The sequence below is a fragment of the Gadus chalcogrammus genome, chromosome 16 (assembly GCF_026213295.1).
Source record: "Gadus chalcogrammus isolate NIFS_2021 chromosome 16, NIFS_Gcha_1.0, whole genome shotgun sequence".
Taxonomy (NCBI): domain Eukaryota; kingdom Metazoa; phylum Chordata; class Actinopteri; order Gadiformes; family Gadidae; genus Gadus; species Gadus chalcogrammus.
Window position 1 is genome coordinate 33,769,402 of NC_079427.1, and position 15,191 is coordinate 33,784,592.

The 15,191-nt window shown below is 44.2% G+C and overlaps 1 protein-coding gene across 1 annotated transcript in view; it reads left to right on the forward strand.

Moving 5' to 3' along the window:
* itgav (integrin, alpha V) overlaps positions 1-14,737 on the forward strand; it is a 73,534-nt gene extending 58,797 nt beyond the window's left edge. The window contains exons 23-32 of the mRNA XM_056611386.1: positions 230-322; positions 579-658; positions 1,639-1,719; positions 2,129-2,234; positions 2,338-2,496; positions 6,389-6,502; positions 6,631-6,744; positions 9,569-9,676; positions 10,202-10,321; positions 10,551-14,737. Of these exons, the coding sequence (XP_056467361.1) occupies positions 230-322; positions 579-658; positions 1,639-1,719; positions 2,129-2,234; positions 2,338-2,496; positions 6,389-6,502; positions 6,631-6,744; positions 9,569-9,676; positions 10,202-10,321; positions 10,551-10,643 (1,068 nt within the window). The 3' untranslated portion in view covers positions 10,644-14,737. The remainder of the gene's footprint in view (positions 1-229; positions 323-578; positions 659-1,638; positions 1,720-2,128; positions 2,235-2,337; positions 2,497-6,388; positions 6,503-6,630; positions 6,745-9,568; positions 9,677-10,201; positions 10,322-10,550) is intronic.
* Positions 14,738-15,191: the final 454 nt, after the last annotated feature.

Here is a 15,191-nt window from a genome sequence, read left to right on the forward strand (position 1 = left end):
CGGCATTTGGTGTTCTTCATCTTGTAAACTAAGAGATACCTTCTGGACAGAATTTCTTTTAATTGATCATTTATAGTTGTCATTTATTTATAATTTATTGATAACTTTATTGTACTGAGCCAGGCTATGTCTGGGTGGTAATGAAGTACTGGGCCAGGCTATCTGCTGGGTGGTAATGAAGTACTGGGCCAGGCTATGCTCTGGGTGGTAATGTACCTGTTTTTTTCAGGCTCTATCCAGGCTGTCATGTAACTCCAAGAAGGATAACGAGACCAGAGTGGTGGTGTGTGAGCTGGGAAACCCCATGAAGGGAGGAGCCAAGGTCGGTCATCAGTTAACACATTTATTACCAAGTCTTCTGAACCACATCTCTTACTGCATCGGCCCTGTCCAAGCTGGTTAACTTGTTATCTCATCCACTTATCCACTTAGTATAGGAATTCATTAGTAAACACTCCATAGTCAACTATTGAAGGAACTTGTCATTCTGAGAATAGAGGGAGTTAGTTATGCCAACCTATTCCTCTTTCATGTGTTGATGGGCTGTTGTTACAACCTGCTGCACTGTGATTGGCCAGGTCCTGGCAGAGCTGCGCTTCAGTGTCCACCAGCTGTCAGAACATGACACCTTCGTCCAGTTTGACCTGCAGATCTTCAGGTAGACCCCCGTTTGTCCCTGGTAGACCCTGTGTCGCTGGGAGAGCCTGAGACTCTGGTAGACCCTGCGTGTCTCTGGTAGACCCTGTGTCTCTGGTAGACCCTGTGTGTCTCTAGACCCTGTGTGTCTCTGGTAGACCCTGTGTGTCCCTAGACGCTGTGTGTCTCTGGTAGACCCTGTGTGTCTCTGGTAGACCCCGTGTGTCTCTGGTAGACCTCGTGTGTCTCTGGTAGACCCCGTGTGTCTCTGGTAGACCTCGTGTGTCTCTGGTAGACCCTGTGTGTCTCTGGTAGACCCCTTGTGTCTCTGGTAGACCCCGTGTGTCTCTGGTAGACCTCGTGTGTCTCTGGTAGACCCCGTGTGTCTCTGGTAGACCTCGTGTGTCTCTGGTAGACCCTGTGTGTCTCTGGTAGACCCTGTGTGTCTCTGGTAGACCCCTTGTGTCTCTGGTAGACCCTGTGTGTCTCTGGTAGACCTCGTGTGTCTCTGGTAGACCCTGTGTGTCCTTAGATCCCGTGTCTCTGTAGACCCTGTGTGTCTGGTAGACCCTGTGTGTCTCTAGACCCTGTGTGTCTCTGGTAGACCCTGTGTCTCTGGTAGACCTTGTGTCTCTGGCAGACCCTGTGTGTCTCTAGTAGACCCTGTGCGTCTCTGGTAGATCCCGTGTGTCTCTAGACCCTGTCAGTCTCTAGACCCTGTGTATCTCTGGTAGGCCCATTGTGTCTCTAGATCCTGTGTGTCTCTGGTAGAGACCCCTTGTGGCTCTAGACTCTGTGGGTCTCACGACCCGATGTGTCTCTAGACCCTGTGTGTCTCTAGACCCCGAGTGTCTCTGGTAGACCATGTGTATTTTTAGACCCTGTGTGTCTAGACCCTGTGTGTCACTGGTAGGCCTAGTGTGTCTCTGGAAGACCCTGTGTGTCTCTGATAGATGTCATTTACATTATGAATGACGCTGAAGGAAAGTTGTGTGGTTTCAGCTCCAACCAGTTCAACAACAGTAGCCCACTGGTATCCAGCAGGACCAACCTGACTGTGCTGGCCAAGGTCAACATCAGAGGGTGACCGACACGCACGCACACACACACAAACACACACACACACACACACATCTCATACCCCCCCTGCCCCCCCTACACACACACACACACACATACACACACACACACACACACACACACACACACACACACACACACACACACACACACACACACACACACACACACACACACACTCAACTCCTACCCCTCCATACAAACACAAACTAACACACACATTATGACAAAATACAAATCCAGACTAAAAATTGACTATACACTGTCGCGTTAATTGTGTGTGTGTGTGTGTGTGTGTGTGTGTGTGTGTGTGTGTGTGTGTGTGTGTGTGTGTGTGTGTGTGTGTGTGTGTGTGTGTGTGTGTGTGTGTGTGTGTGTGTGTGTGTGTGTGTGTGTGTGTGTGTGTGCGCAGCGCGTCTGTTCCAGACCAGGTGTTGTTACCAATAGCCAACTGGAAGCCCAGAAACCCCCCGGTGTCAGGAGACGACATCGGACCCCAGATACTACACGTATACGAGGTACTCACTCACTCACTCACTCACTCACTCACTCACTCACTCACTCACTCACTCACTCACTCACTCACTCACTCACCTACAATATGATGTCATCTGTCTCCAGCTTCGCAACAGTGGTCCCAGTGCATTCAGTAAGGCCATGCTGGTGGTGGACTGGCCATATCTCTATGGCAACGGCTCTCTGCTTGACATCATTTCCTATGACGTCGACGGACCAATCAACTGCACCACAGATGTGGAGATAAACACCTTCAACGTGTCCGTAAGTAACACACACACAGATTGTTTTGCCTGTTCATTGGATTTAAGGTAGAGCTTGATGAGGTAGGAGGAGGTTTGAAGGGATACACCCAGATATCTGGAAGGGTTAGGGTTAAGGTTAGGGTTAGGGTTAGATAACCCTCGAGACTAGCCCTAACCCTAACCCTAATAATATCACTCAGTTGAAGCTCTACTATGCGCGTATGGCCATGAGAGTCTGACACAAGAGCTCATAACATTAGTTCTGGTTATACGGGTGTATTGTACCATTTCAGAGAGGTATCATATGAGGGCATGTTCACTGGCGTCATAATCATTTGAAAGAAGGAATAGAGTCAAGAAGTTGAGCACTCCCATCTGTTGGTATTATGACCAACAGATGGTACACAGCACACACACACGCATAGCTGACACAAAGCACACACTTATTGTATTTAGTTTTATATTATAGCCTACGTAAAGTGGAATCAATATGTTTATAAGACTGTTCATTTATTGGTTGATTTCAGACAGATATCCATGATGATGATTCAGTTTGACCTTCAACAGTCCTTGTTTTTCCATTCTAAATCTCAATAGCTGATTGAGAGCTGATTTTTTTAGATTAGTTTTGTTTACACATTTTATCATTTTACACCGAGTGCCGCACAATGTCCTTGATATAAAAATAACTATAAGCAGTCTTATTGTGTGAAATATTATTTGATGTCCCCAGTAGGGCTGTAACGATACGCGTATCAAACCGAAAATCGCGACACTCAAAGCCACAAACCTGTCTCGCGGTGTGAGAAGGCAGAAGCGCGATATGCCCTTTCTAACTCTTCGGTCAAATTGTCCGATTGAAATTTGCTAATAATTTGTCTAAATAATAGTCTGCTGACAGCGCCCCCTCCTATCGATGCCGTAAATATGTGACGAGATGCCCTCTCTGTGATCACAGCTCTCCGTGGCTACGGAGGATTGCATTTCTCCACAGCCGTCGAAGTCCTCATATGCGATATGAACGACATTTATCCAGAGTGGGCCAAGCGCGAAAAAAATTGCCTGTGTGATCCTGTCTCTATTGTTTTGTGTGATTTGACTGGCAGTTTGTCTGCTTATAGGTTGGAATGAAGCGGCCACCGATTATTGACAGGATGGGTACTTTATTCTACCGGACTCGTTCGCTTCTTCACTAGACACACGCGCTACCGCTCGCTCTCCTCGCTCGTCCACTCACTCGCTGACGTCACTCACACACGCATACGCACACTGCCATTCTCGCACATAAACATATGCTACTCGTAACACTATGCCTCGTTATTGCGACGTTCATGTTCTATCGAAAGTTAGGCTATTAAACATGTTGCATTCTATACGGCCTGATTATGTCATTATTTAAGCTACATAGCCTAATAAGAAGCGCTAATAAGGATATTTGAATAAACCAACCAAACAGTTAAAGGGGCCCTATTATGCCTACCAGCAAAAAGCATCCTCCAACTGCAATCTTTGGTTATTTCTTTATTAATTTAGCTATACTTTAATAGTATTCTTTCGGTTCAAATCTGTTCAGTGTTCCAAATTATTTGTTATTAAATGTTACATTAAGATAATTGGTATTTAAGTGTTGTTTAAATAAAATGCTTTTTCAATTTAAAAGAATCGTGGGATGTATCGAACCATGGGTCAAAAATCGTGATACAAACCGAATCGTGAATTTGTGTATCGTTCCAGCCCTAATGTCCAGGCTTTAGAACATCTGAAATAAATGAATCCTATTTGTTTGTCAATCGAATATAGTCAACCTAAAATCACAGCGGTGCGCTTTGATCAAAACATCCTCTAACTTACCAAAGATATAGTCATTGTAGGAATGAACAAAGAATAAGGAAACCCAGCTGGTGAGAACTCTAGCCACTCTCTGTGGAGATCCAGCGAAGAGTCTGGGCTGGGACGCTGGGTTTAGAGGGCTTCTGCTCAATGCTTCATCTAGCGAGCTACATAGTAGAAAAAATGGCGGCAGTCCATACCGTGGGGAGCCAGCGTTCAGAGCCAGCGTTCAGAGCCATAGTTCTGCTTTTGATCAACAATACATTTTAGCTTTGTTGGTAAATGGCCGACAGTGGGGGTACATTCCTTTTCATCTGCTGTTAGAGAGATCCATACTGGCCCTACTCACTGTGCTGAGTTTGGAATAGGGCCCTACCGATTCATCGGCCTGCCGATTTAATCGGCCGATTATAGCCTTTTTGAAAATAATCAACATCTGCCAAAAAGACGCCGATTACAACCGTTTTTTTTTTTTTTTTTCCAGAAATGTTATTGCACTTAGTATCCTGCAGATTGCGCTCCTACTCGCCTTGCTAACTAACAACTTTAGCTGGAGTAAAAAAGAGGAGATTGAATTTTACCGTACAACATGAAAGCACGCTCGCTCAGGCAGCTGCGCGCTCACCTCACCAATGTACACAAGACGCGTTGTTTGAGCATGTTGTGCCTGTTTTTCTTTAGGTCCCAGGCCATGTTAATTTGTTATACTGTAGACTCTAACGGTGAGACCATACTGCTCAGCACGCAGGTGTTAGTCACTGCTCACGAGCGCAGCACATTGGGAGTTAGTTATTTATTTTACATTTTACATTACACTCATTTTTGACTGTAAATGTATTCTAAAACACTCAAAGGTTCTGCATTCAATTCACATATTCGTCAAAATTGTTTAAAGTATATTTAAGGTATCAAAAACTACGTTTTATAGGCTTTTTTTTGTTTTGTTTTTAATCGGCTGATTAAATCATAATCTTAATTTTTCTCTGAAAATAATCGGCATCCGCATCGGCACTCAAAAATCAATATCGGTCGGGCCCTAGTGTGGAATAAACAATTAGTCTGAATCTGGCGTAGACTGGTAACCAGACGCATTGGTGATACTGGCATACTGTATGTGTCTGGCCCCCACTCGTTAAGACATAGGGCCTAACAAGAGGCCCTTGTTAAGACAGAGGGCCTTAACAAGAGGCCCTCAGCAGACCTGGCTCCCCCTCGTTAAGACAGAGGGCCTTAACAAGAGGCCTCCAGCAGACTTGGCCCCCCTCGTTAAGACAGAGGGCCTTAACAAGAGGCCTCCAGCAGACTTGGCCCCCCTCGTTAAGACAGAGGGCCTTAACAAGAGGCCTCCAGCAGACTTGGCCCCCCTCGTTAAGACAAAGGGCCTTAACAAGAGGCCTCCAGCAGACATGGGGTGCATCTGAATACTAAGTATATACTACTTCTGTGCAGTGTCTACTACTTGACCGTTAATGTAGTACGTTCTACAGCTTTGCGTAGAACGCCTCCGAACGCTTCCGAACACCAACAAAACGCCACCGGATGTTTTGAGATTACGTATTTCCCCTGTGTGCTGCACATCAGATGCCAGCAAAATTAAGTCACCTGCGATAATTTACAGATTTCAGCATTCTTCTTCTTCGGTTACCAGACTCCGGCTGAAATGTGGGATAGTGTAGTGACCTACCGTTGTATACTGTGGCGGTAGTATGCATTCTGAAACTTTTTGCCTTCTACACAATGCGTACTGGGCATTCGGACACGCTATATTTGTGACGTACTACAAAATGCCTACTATATAACAGTCAAGTATGAGTATTCGGATGCAGCCTTGGCCTCCCCTCGTTAAGACAGAGGGCCTTAACAAGAAGGCCTCGTTAAGACAGAGAGCCTTAACGAGCGGCCTCCTGCAGACCTTGGGAGGGGCCAATCACAAGCGTCAGTCAAATAAGACGCTTAGAGATGATACCTCCACGGTCCACAGGTGCCTCCTATGGGAGCGCCACATTGGCATAAAGAACCAAGATGGATCCTGCTGACGTGTCCCACATGTCCTGCCTTCTAACTACACTGTGTGTGTGTAGAAGCCGGTCTCCTTGGAGAAGCCTGGAGACCGAGGGAACGAGGGCCGGCAGCCAAACCACGTCCACAAGAGGGCCCTGGAGGAGCCCCGGCCCCAGGACCACCTGCAGATCCTGGTAAAACACACACACACACACCCCGTTAATGTGAACTATACACTGTGGAGACATTGTGGGTGTCCGCCGCCAGAGACACGCAGTGTGTGTGTGTGTGTGTGCGTGTGCGTGTGTGTGTGTGTGTGTAGGACTGCACCACTGCATCATGCCTGAAGCTGCGTTGCCAGGTTGGCCGCCTGGAGCGAAACCAGGGTGCGACGCTGTTCATCTACTCAAGACTGGCCGTCAACAACTTCCTCAGGGTACCAGACACTATATATACACTATATAGAGGGATTATCAGTCTACGTCACTCTACGTCACTCCCCGCTTTACGCGCATGTCGTTGGCAGAAAGAGACAAGAGCGACAAGAGCCGCAATCATGTCTGGTCGTGAGATCTGTTGTACAAACCCTTTAAATAAGACTGATTATCCCATTATTCTACTTCTTGGTTGCCAACATAATAAAACAATTCAAATACCTTAATAATTATGATTTTTCTTATTCGTATTGCATGCTTATTAAATGTATACTCTGTTGTATACTCTGAGTCAAATAGTAGTCCCCTTTAATTACGATCGATCAAACATGTTTTGGACACCTCGAAGGGCATTATCCCGCTTAAACCATGGTAACTTGCCAAGGAAAATAAATTAAGAGCATTCATTTATATTTTCATGCGTTTTACAATCCAAATATAACGTTTTTCACATAAATAGGACGGACCATAGCTACGACTTGGCAACGGTAGGTATTCTAGTCCGCTGAGCTATGAACCAGAGAGCTAACGTTATGGATTGTACATATTTATAATACGAAATTCGTCCCAGCCTTTATACCACAGATACTTTAGGGTCTATAGCATATAACCACGTTGTCTGATTACAGTTTAATTCATTTTTCACAATTTACCAGCTCTCGTTTTTAAGAATAATCACCGCGCCTTTCGTTTCAATGGAAATTGCGACGGTCTATACTTTCAACATAAAGTCTACATATTTATAATTCGAAATTTGTCCTAGCCTTTATACCACAGATACTCTGGGGTCTATAGCATATAACCGCGTTGTCTGAGTACAGTTAAATTAATTTTTCCCAATTTACCAGCTCTTGTTTTGAAAAGTCTCCTCTGTCCCCTGGTAGGGACCATTTTGGTGCATAATGACTACTGCTGCCTATGCCTGTGAAAGTAATGCAATTATGCTGAATCTACAGCTGATCACTATCACTGGCTAAGCTAAATCATCCGGTATTTCGCACACTGCCATCTCAATATATGGCCTAACAAAATATAACACTGTACTAGACACAAATGTATTTTCCACTAGCTAGTGGTGGTCATTACATTGTAGTGTATTATAATGTAGAGAAACTAGTAAAGTCAACACAGCTTTATGTTACGGCGTAACATGGCAGGCACTGCAGCTCTCGACAATGCATTACTTTACTCTGGCATTTCTCTTCAATGATTGGTTAGAAAGCTTTCAAACTTAGTGGTCAAGCAAAAGAATGGGAGGGGCTCATTTTGCATACCTCATAGCTGCGGCTATGAGGTATGCAAAAGCTGCTAATTATCTGCTAAATGCTAAATGCGTCTAATGCCGCGTTTCCACTGCAGGGTGCGGTATACGGTTCGGTTCGCCTCAGTCCGGGAGGGAGGGGGCGGTATAGCCCAGCTCAGTTCCGAGGTCGCGTTTCCACAGCCGACATTACCCTTTATGGTAGGCTGGATGTCGATCGCCGCGGCAGCTACGTAAACATCGTAAACAACGTCTTCCTCCCCAAGAATGCAGAGGAACGTCTCCACCTCCTTGGTCGCCCAAGCAAGCGTTTTACGCGACATGTTCATTGTAAAGAATAATACCTCGAGGCTACTGTTTGTTTGTTTTTATCCCCACGTCGCCCGGAAGTGACGGTTCTGTCGACCAATCAACAGAGGGGGTGTGTAGCTCGAATTTTCCGGTACCCTTTCAGGCGTCGCGTCTCGTTTTCAGTACCCCCAACGGAGGAGTACTGAAAACGAGGGCAAAACGAGTACGGCTCAGTCCGGGTCACGCCCACTTTTGGCGGTGGAACCGCAATCCGTACCGCACCTTTGCGAACCGAACGTACCGCACCCTGCAGTGGAAACGCGGCATAAGTCTTAGAGCCAGGGCTCCTGCTTATTGGTTCATAGCGCAGCCATGCGCTATGAACAGACGTAGGCGGGATCCAGATCCCTTAGCTAGTCACACCCGCCCAGAGGAGGACTTTTCTCCTCCCTCCCATTGAACCCCATGCTATTCACCGGCCGCCAACTCTTTCGGGGAAAAGAATGGGAGTCAATGGAGGCTGAGGGAGAAACGTCCTCCCTGAAGTAATGGTCAATAGGCGATAGGGGGTGCTAATGTCCCTTTACAGAGGGAAACAAACATTACATAAAGGCATTAAAGTAGTCATATTTAAGGGCAATAATTCATTAATAGTCTGGGCAATCAACATTTTTTATTCTCAACAATGTTAAGGAGGATCTTCCTCCCTCCTCACTGGAGAAGCCTCCACTGCTATATATACACTATAAATATTTACTAGACACTTTATATACACTATAAATATATAATATATACTATGATATACACTATAAATATATACTTTGATATACACTATACATACTGTATGTACTATATTTAATGTAAACTATACACACTATACATACACTATATACTAGATATGATACATGCTATACTATACACTCTATATACATACTATATTTAATATATACTATACATTACATATACAATATGTACTAGATGTAATATATGATCTACAAACACTCTTACATCTACGCAAGACTGGCTATCTAGAGTGTATAATATACTGTATATTTATATATATGTTCACCATACACACTTTTCACTGCATGTGTTATCTAGTGATTTAGTTTTAGTATCAACACACTTTCGTATGCAAATCCATCTAACAGAATGCGCGTGTGTGTGTGTGTGTGTGTGTGTGTGTGTGTGTGTGTGTGTGTGTGTGTGTGTGTGTGTGTGTGTGTGTGTGTGTGTGTGTGTGTGTGTGTGTGTGTGTGTGTGTGTGTGTGTAGGCAGAGAACCAGAACAGGTCCTACACGGTGAGGTCTTCAGCCTCCTTTAGTGTGATCGAGATGCCGTACAAGAAGCTGGTGTCTGAGATGCCCTCCAACAGCACCACCGTGAGTCCAGGGCCCGGGGCCATCTGAGTGTTGGAACACACCCAGTAGGGGGGCGTGTTTCTGATTGGAACACACCCAGTAGGGGGGCGTGTTTCTGATTGGAACACACCCAGTAGGGGGCGTGTTTCTGATTGGAACACACCCAGTCGGGGGGCGTGGTTCTGATTGGAACACATCCCGTAGGGGGGCGTGGTTCTGATTGGAACACGCCCGGTAGGGGGCGTGGTTCTGATTGGACCCGGTAGGGGGCGTGGTTCTGACCAGGTGTTTAGCAGTTCCACCAGTGAATTGACTGCTCTGCTGGTCCTCTCTATCCTCTCTGTCCTCTATCCTCTCTTTCCACTCCGCCACTCTATCTCCTCATTACATGAGCGTCTCGGTGCTCTCAGGTTAATACAATTGTTATCTATCTCCAGGTTAATAAAGTTATGAACTATTTCCAGGTTAATAAAGTTGTTGTCTATCTCCAGGTTTATCAAGTTGTTAACTATCTCCAGGTTAATAAAGTTGTTATCCATCTATCAGTTGAGCGTCTCGGTGCTCTGGTTGACTGACACGCCCCCTCCCGTCCCGGGCTGGATCGTAGCGCTTGCTGTCCTGGCCGGACTCCTGCTGTTGGCCCTGCTCATTTTCATCATGTACAAGGTAACTCCTCTTCATCATGTTCAAGGTAACTCCTCTATGGTATACTCCTCTTCGTCAGGTAACTCCTAATATGGTATACTCCTCTTCATCATGTTTAAGGGCTATATACACACGATAAGTGTGTCTTCATCATCATCCAATCTAATGTACACCTTCTTCTCCTCCTCTCCTCCCCTCATGTCTCCTCCTCTCTTCCTTTCATGTCTCCTCCTCTCTTCTCCTCCTATAGGTGGGTTTCTTCAAGAGGGTGCGACCCCCGCAGGAGGACTGTACGGAGAAGGAGCAGCTGCAGCCGGAGGAGAACGGCAACGCCGATGCCTAGTGGCGCTCCGGGAAAACCTACTACCTGGAGGATTCTGGGTGACGTAGTCGCGTCCCCTGACGATACGACTGCGCTCCAGTGCCATGATGTAGTTCGATTTCCTTGGATGTGGTGATGATCCCATGTTGTTTCCTACTGAGTAAACCTGCAGAAGGTCTATTAACACCAAACATCACACAAAACTTACAATGCTTACTTTCAATTTCAGAATAAGCTGATTTATGGTGGATAGTGTGGTGGTTTTCAAACTTGCATTTCTGCATTTAATTGAGATGAATTAACCCATAGCTCAGCAAAGTAATGATTTATAAATCACGTCTTGGGTTCTAGCTGCCGCCTGTAGATCATGGCTGCTATTAAGTTTGGCTCAAGCACCGGCAGTCATTTATTTACAGCTTTTGTGTGCAAATGATTCCAATTATTCTGTCTATATGTGCTTTCTTTCTATAAGGTGTGTGATTTAGCTTCTCACTAAACACATTAAATGATAATGAGCATTGTTGTGTGCGCCACACACTGCGGTGTTATGAGATGGACTGTGTGTGTTAATGTCCGGTCCAAGAAGCTTAATCCTCTTGGACCGGACATCAAAATCAACCGCTTGCTAAACGGAGCTCCACACTTCACACCGGGGTGTTATAGGAGTTATAAATTTACTGAGCTATATATATATATATATAAGAGCTCCCCACCTCCACACACATCATGGCATTATAGGAGTTCTATATAAGACCTCGACACACACCGTGGTGTTATTTGAGTTATATATACAAATGAGCTCCACACCACACTCATATAACACTTCTTCACTCACGGGGGGATTCAGATGGTTGCAATCTGCTCCCTCACCGGTAGTGGTAGTGGAATTTCGAATTATAAATATGTACAATCCATAACGTTAGCTCTCTGGCTCATAGCTCAGCGGACTAGAATATCTCCCGTTGCCAAGTCGTAGCTAAGGTCCGTCCTATTTAGTGGAAGAGTGAGCAATTTTTCCGTTGCATAAGAACCTTACGGGAGGGTAAAAACTTTATATTTGGATTGTAAAACGCATGAAAATATAAATGAATGATCTTAATTTCTTTTCTTTGGCAAGTTACCATGGTATAAGCGGGATAATGCCCTTCGAGGTGTCCAAAACATGTTTGATCGATCGGAATTAAAGGGGACTACTTTTTGAGGGAGATGATCCCAACCAGAGTATACATTTAATAAGCTTGCAATACGAATAAGAAAAAAGCATAATTATTCAAGTATTTGAATTGTTTTATTATGTTGTCAAGCAAGAAGTAGAATAAACAGGATAATCACCTCAAGTCAGGGCAATAAACAGTTTGATATGCCCTGCTCGTGGAAGGTTACCGGTAAGCCGTCCACGAGCCGGGCATATCCAACTGTTTATTGCCCTGCCTTGAGGTGATTATCCCTTACTTAACAATGCTAACACTGGAGTGCGTTTATCTCTGCTTTGTGCTGTATTAGCCCAACACACTCTTATGTATTGATGAACCAGATCCCGCTAGAACCTTTCTTCTCGTCGGTCAACCAGGCGGCATTGAAGCCGAGATATATATACAAGGTAGCCTGGTCCTACCAGACGTTCGTACTTCATTTCATTTGTTCAGAGAGTCTGGGCCTACTCAATTGACAAACGTTAACTCACTTGAAGAAGGGTGTCTGTTGAAGTTTAAAGCTATTGGATCTGCCCAGTGCCAATCTGGATCTTCCATAACCATTTGCTAATGTTTGGTCGGGAATCACGTTGCGCATCAAATTTAGACGGAGAAAATCCACTAACATACCGCTATGGCAAGCCGATTGGACATCAATTCGCTAGACTGGATATGTGTTGCAGATATCTGCAATTCAGTTTCGCCTAGTCAAAACTAACATTTCGGATATCCGCAACTACATTCCTCCTATCCACAATTGTCATTTCAGATATCCACAAAGACATTCCTCCTAGGAGAAATGACGTCATTTTCGCCATTCATGTCTATGGGGTTTCTCATTGCAGATATCTACAATTCAGTTGCGGATATCCACTTTGTGAATTACGGATATCTGCAACTGAATTGTAGATATCTGTAATTCCAGTTTGAGATATCTACAATTTGATTCTGACTAGTCATAATTCCAGTTCAAGATATCTTTAATTCACCTCAATTCAAGTTATCTACCTGTCCCTTTTAAGATATCTTAAATTAAGTTTGGACTAGGCGAAATTACGTTGTAGATATCTCTAACTGGAGTTACGACCAGTCAAAATGACGTTGTAGATATCTCAAATTGGAGTTAGGGATAGTCATAATTTAATTGTAGATATCTATTATCAAGTTATAGATATCTTGAAAAGAATTTTGATTAGAGATGTCTAAAATTGTAGATATCTCTAATTTTCATTCCTCCTAGTCAAAATCTAATTACAGATATCTTGAATTTGAGTTTTGACTGGGCAAAATGACGTTACAGATATCTTGAATGAAAATTCCAACTATTCAAAATTTAATTACGACTAGTCAGAAAGAAGTTGTTGATATCTACAATGTTAATTCCGGATAGTCAAACTTAGTTAATAAATGACAATTTGGCTTGCCATATACCGCAGACCCAGACCTTGTACTGAAGGGAAATTCAAATTGAGCGGAAGTACTTAGGCGGGTGGAGCCAGGCTATATACAAGGTATATCACGACCACAATGGGAAGGTACCGCCCACTGCTAGAGCCTCCCTCTGAACAGCAACGGTTAAATATCTGCCTGCATTGAGAGGGAACCAGGGTTCTCTTTGCATGGAAATATGGTAGGATGTAACCTTGCATGTGACCTAAGGTGGAAACATAATAGTATGTTACCTAAGGAAGAAATGTGCTAGTATGTTACCTAAGGCAGATCTACTGGATCCTGCTGCTGTGTGGGGAAGAGGCAATAATACCATTCCCTTGAGAACGGGACCTTTATTCCTATTTGATTTACATTTCAGGGTCATCAGGGTGGTGTTGTTAGATTAGCTTTGACTAACTTTGGGGTGGTATTAGCCAACAATGTGCCATAACATGCAGGTGTTTGTAGATGCTTAGTAGTTTTCAATAATGGTATTAAGTATGATTATATATGTTACGTTTTTTTATGTATTGGTACTAATGGCTCTTGGTACATTTTTGTAGTTGTGATTTAATCATTTCTCCATAACAACTTTGAATGTGTGTGTGCGTGCGTATTTGGAGATATTCAATAATTTATACAATGATTTTAGCATGTGGAGAATACAAATAATTGATGGAATGGTTTTAGCATCGATTTGCCCATATTGGGTACACATTCATACCATGGATTTAAAATAAGTGATTATTAAAACATTGACTACAAATAAAAGTACAAAATCAAATCTGTAAACAAACTCAAGTTTTCACCCATGTGACCCGTGACCCCCCCTCCAGGAGGTCAGGGGGGCAAGGAGACAGTAGAGCGATGCCCATCATGTCATAATCCAGTTTAAAGCACATACCCTCCTGCCTCTCCAAGAGTCTTAACAGAACCAGACCCCTCACTGACCACCTTGGTTGCTATAGCATCACTTTGTTGTCCTTTTCTATCAGAGCGTCACAAGGCTAACTATTTTTATGATGCAATGTTTTCTTGCACGTTGGGCTCCAAATGATTATTAATCATGACCGAGACGATTTCACCTTTGAACTCTAATAAACCTATTTGTTTAATCACATGTCTCTAGTGTTCTTCTACTGCTGATCTTATCAGATCGGACTTTGACTCCAGAGCCTTATCAGCAACATGAAGGAGGAGGAGAGAGAGGGAGTGCTGAGAGACCTTTATTTACACACAATCACATTAACGACCAAAGCTGGCCGAAACAAGATCTCTGATTGGTTAGTGTTCATCAGTCAACAGGAAGCTGAGATCACTTCCTGTGTTATACTCCACAGTCGGCTTTCCTCTGAAACACAGACACAGTCCCCATATATATACACACATGTATGTATGTACGTACATATACTGTACGTATTTGTATTTATGCATGTGTGTTTATATAGCCTAACTGGCGTGTATCACCTGGTAAAGAGGCGGGCCTCAGAGCCTCCCAGTAGAGTCGCTTGGTTCCCCTCCACCATCAGAACACAGCCCTCCCTCAGAGCCTGCAAAACACACTCACTGGGGACCGCACTTCATAGAGAGGTCTCACTGGAACACACACTCACTGGGGACCATACTGCATCTAGAGGTCTTCACTGGAAGGTCTATTACTCACATTACTGTTATTAATTAACCATTATTAATGATGTATATTGATCGAAAGAATGAGAAAAACACTCTCACCAGTATAGGGGGCGTGTCAGGTTCCTCATGGTACTGCAGAATACTCTGCTCTCTGGTCTCCTACACACACACACTGACAGGTTACATTGATATTGTGTGTGGTGGCTATGTGTTAGCTGACCCCTGTGTGTGTTTGAGTGAGTGAGTGTGTGTGAGCGAGCTTAATCCTGTGTGTGTGTTGTGTGTGTGCGAGCTGACCCTGTGTGTGTGTGTG